Source organism: Lolium perenne, chromosome 5 (assembly GCF_019359855.2).
Source record: "Lolium perenne isolate Kyuss_39 chromosome 5, Kyuss_2.0, whole genome shotgun sequence".
Taxonomy (NCBI): domain Eukaryota; kingdom Viridiplantae; phylum Streptophyta; class Magnoliopsida; order Poales; family Poaceae; genus Lolium; species Lolium perenne.
In genome coordinates, this window is record NC_067248.2 from 125,340,134 (window position 1) to 125,343,979 (window position 3,846).

Genomic DNA, 3,846 nt, shown 5'->3' on the forward strand with positions numbered 1-3,846 from the left:
CTACTCCTATATATTTTGACCTGTACGTACGGGCCAGTTTTGTTTGTGATTGATTTAAGTGAGTAACTCATGGGCTTTCAAGTTTCAACAATAGCCTGGTCGATTGATGGCCGCTGCACCATCTACGTGCGCGTGAAGGACTGAGCTAGAGGGTTTCGCGTGTACTTCCGTTTAAGATGGCAGTTTGGATTGAGTCGGATACGAATATTTTAGGAGGCGCGTGACTTGCGGGAGTTGAACTCCTCCAACCGACCTGACTGCCTATATAAAGCGTCCATTGGAGGCATGCCGCGGCGGGACCCAGAAGGGGATATCCACGAGCCAGACCAGAGGAGGTGAACAGAACCTCGCGGCCTTCGTGGCTGGCGGTGGTCTCAGGCGGAGCCGCGCCGGCTGGCATCGCTTCCATGCTGCAACCTCCCTGTCTAAGCTCGCAACGGCAAGCACGAGCCGTCACCGGTGGACAGCGCCACGCCTGCAGGCTCGGGCGAGAGCTGCGCCGGCCGGCATCATCGACAACGCATCTGTCCGGGAGCACTAGATGATCACCCAGCAGCACGTATCCTGCTGCGGGGCTCTGCCTATCGGCGGAGAGCATGCACTCGGAGCAGTGTCGGCGAACCAGGACGACCGGCGCCGGAGACGATGCAGTTGACCGGATGACCGTTTTTTCCGGAGGGACGTTACAGGCGAATCTGGGGCGATTCTGGGCGCTGTCCCAAAATACCGGCGATGAAGACTGCGACGGCGTGCCGACGGTGGTCTCTCCGGCGGCGGAGGGAAGGCCTCTCTCCTACCTCTGTGCAACGCCGGTGGAGGAAGACTGCACGTTGACAGAGCTGCAGAAGTCTGCGATTCAACGTCGAGAAGAGAAGAAACGGAGGCAGCGGGAGGCAGCCCAAATCCTTCGATCTGGTAAGTCTCCAATTCAATCTGATGTCTGTTTGTCATCTATGAGCAGGATCAAGACGAAGAAGAAGACGTCCTTTGTTCAACCGGTTCTCTCGCCGTCGATTTTTGCCCTGGAATCCTTCAATGCGGCGGAGTGGATCCTGGTTCACCGGAGGAAGCGGAAGATGCAGAAAGAGTGGAGGGCAACCCGTCGTCGATCGCCGTCGTCGCATGCCCTTCCTTCTGACGATCGAGCGTTTGTTTTTCAAAATTCTGGGCGCGTCTATCTGGGCCAACAGGGCCATAATATTTCGGGCAAGGATCGTTTCACCCATCTGCAGGGCCATCTGGGCCTGGGGCGAACGATTTCTTCCAATCCTGACGGTCGACTGCTGCGTTTTGATAGCGGCAGGAGACATCGTCTAGGTTTTGGTTCGGCAAAATCAATTCCACACCCAACTGTCGCGTCTTCGGGTATCCTTGCAGCCGCCATGGCTAACCGGGGCGGAGCGGGGAATAATCGTGGCCGAGGTCTGCCCTCTGGAGGGCGTGGTGGCGGTCGGTGGGACGGCGGTCCCAATCCCAGCCGTCCTCACTTCGAGCAAGGGGGACCAAGCGGCACGCATGAGCACGATGGGGACGGTGATCGGCAAGCTAACGCCAACGTGTATGGTGATGGCGTTTTCAGGGCAGGTGATATTCGTCCCAATAGCTTTGGGGGTGGAAACAGGAACCTGGTTTCCGTCCAAACTTTGGCGCTGGTGATGGCCGGCGCAGTTTTGGAGGTAACAATGGGGGTTACAATAATCGGAGGTTTTCAAACAGTAACTATGGTGGAAGGTATGAGTCCAACCGAAATTCTTTCAATGGTGGCGGTTTATCGGCTAGGGAGCAAATGCTAGTTAAAGAAACAGCGGAGGCTTTGGCTAGACAGTTGTTGATCGTCCAACTCAGCGAGATTCACTTAATTCATCTAGGAATTCCTCTCAGCCAACAGATCAATACATTAGGGAAGTTGTTCAGCCTAGTCTTAATACTGCTGCTAGACAATCTTATGTGCCCAAGGTTGTTTCACAGTCAGCGCAGGTTCCAAGTGCTTCGAACATTCAGCAAGATCAGGTTATGGAGCAAAGTCCTCTTGATGCTTCTAATATACAGGCAGAGTTTGATGATCAGGGTAGGAGTGTGACCTCGGATGGTGGCTCTGATGCCGGTGGTGCTTCACAAGCAACAAAGAAGAAGGGAGGTCCTACGTGCTATCGGTGTAAAAAACCCGGACATTGTGTGAATGATTGCTCTGTAGTTCTTTGTGACTGTTGTCAGAGATCAGGTCATGCCACTGTCGATTGTCCCATATTGAAAGCACCGAGACCAAGAATTGCTATGTACGGTCTAGGTCATCCGGATTTATCATTTTGGGAACTTCCTCTTTCAGACTCGGTAAGACCTTGTGTTGAAAACACTAGATTGGGCCGAGTAAAAATTACTGGAGGATCTCTCTCTGTCGATGAAATTGTAACACAACTGAGATGGATAGTGGATGTTGATGAACAGTACCAATGGGAGGTGCAGATGGTGGAGGAGAATATCTTTCGAGTTAATTTTCCGAGCAAGCATGGTTTAGTGAGAGTGCAGCGTTTTGGCCGTTTCCAGGTACCAGGCACTCCTATTCATATGCACTTTGTTCAGCCAGCTTGGACACCTGAGGATGTGTGGGTTCGTGTGTATGAGCTGCCTCCTGTGGCACTAAATGATTTTTTGGCAATGTGGACTATAGGTGATGTTTTTGGGAAAACGAAGGATTTGGATATTGTCTTCACAAGGGCCAACAAAGTTTTGCGTATTCTGGTTACATGTCTTGATCCCACTTTGATACCTAATACTTGGGACTTAAAAATAAAAAATGATTTCTTTCGTCTACGTTTTGAAGTAGAAGGATTACAAAGATCAGCTCCGGCAGATGTGACAATGACTGATCTTCCAAAGCATGATGATGATGTTGGGGGCAGTGGCAATGGGCAGAGTGGTAATGCATCTAACAGAGAAACTAAAAGATCAAAGAGCATTTCCAGTAATGAGACTGATAAAGATGACACAAACAAATCTTCAGCCCACAAAACAAGTACAGGGATTACAAAGTCTTCTTCTGTTTTGGCACATGGCTTGGGGAAGGAACATAATACTCACAAGACCCCTGTGACCATGCAAACTGAACACGTTGAGAGTACATTGAGGTATTCAAGTTCTAGTTTTGCATCTATTTCAATTAGTCCGATTTATCTTGAACCGGCTTTTAATACTGCTGTTTCTCCTATGTCTAGTGCTGAGCATGGAGGACGAAATTTTTTGAGCACCCATACAGTGCCGATTTTGAATGACAAGGCACATTTGGAGGAGGAAGTACGTCGATCATCGCTGCGGGATCACCAACCGAGGCATGCAGACCATGCAAAGGCGACGTCAATCGCTGAGATGTCCGGAGCGCAGGCGGGCCAGAAGGCCGTCTTGGCGGCGACGGCGAGAACCCAGGCGGGCCATAAGGTAGTTGTGGCCGGGCCGACCGTGGCGCCTCCACTGTCGGAGGCTGCTGGGTCGTCTCCGCGGCGGTCTCACTCTGGGCCAGTTTGGCGTGGCTCTCAGGGTATGCAGACACAACCCAACATGCATGGTTTTGGCTGTTCCCGAGGTACGTCGATCTCCGGAGATTTTTCGAATCAATCAACCAAACTGAAGCAACCTTTCTCTGTTAATTCTATGAATATTAGTTCTGATTCTCATGTATGTGCTGAAGCGGGGACAGAGGGAAAAAGAATTTTCACACGAGAAGAGATTATAGCTTTTGGAGGCATTCCAGAACCAAAGGCTTCAGATGTGCGTGCAAGCGCAAGAATTGGGGCGCAGGCTACGGTGGATCAGACGCAAATGGAGCGGGCTATGTATGCTGCTCAGCGTCGA

At 51.3% G+C, this 3,846-nt stretch overlaps 1 protein-coding gene across 1 annotated transcript; it reads left to right on the top strand.

Moving 5' to 3' along the window:
* Window positions 1–458: 458 nt before the first annotated feature.
* LOC127299826 (uncharacterized) lies at window positions 459–3,571 on the top strand. The gene is made up of 2 exons (XM_051329870.2): window positions 459–3,125; window positions 3,213–3,571. The coding sequence occupies exon 1, from the start codon at window positions 597–599 to the stop codon at window positions 1,791–1,793; it is 1,197 nt and encodes a 398-aa protein (XP_051185830.2). The 5' UTR covers window positions 459–596; the 3' UTR covers window positions 1,794–3,125; window positions 3,213–3,571.
* Window positions 3,572–3,846: the final 275 nt, after the last annotated feature.

Coding starts and splice junctions, on each gene's coding strand:
- LOC127299826 (XM_051329870.2), top strand. CDS start 597: ATGCACTCGGAGCAGTGTCGGCGAACCAGGACGACCGGCGCCGGAGAC.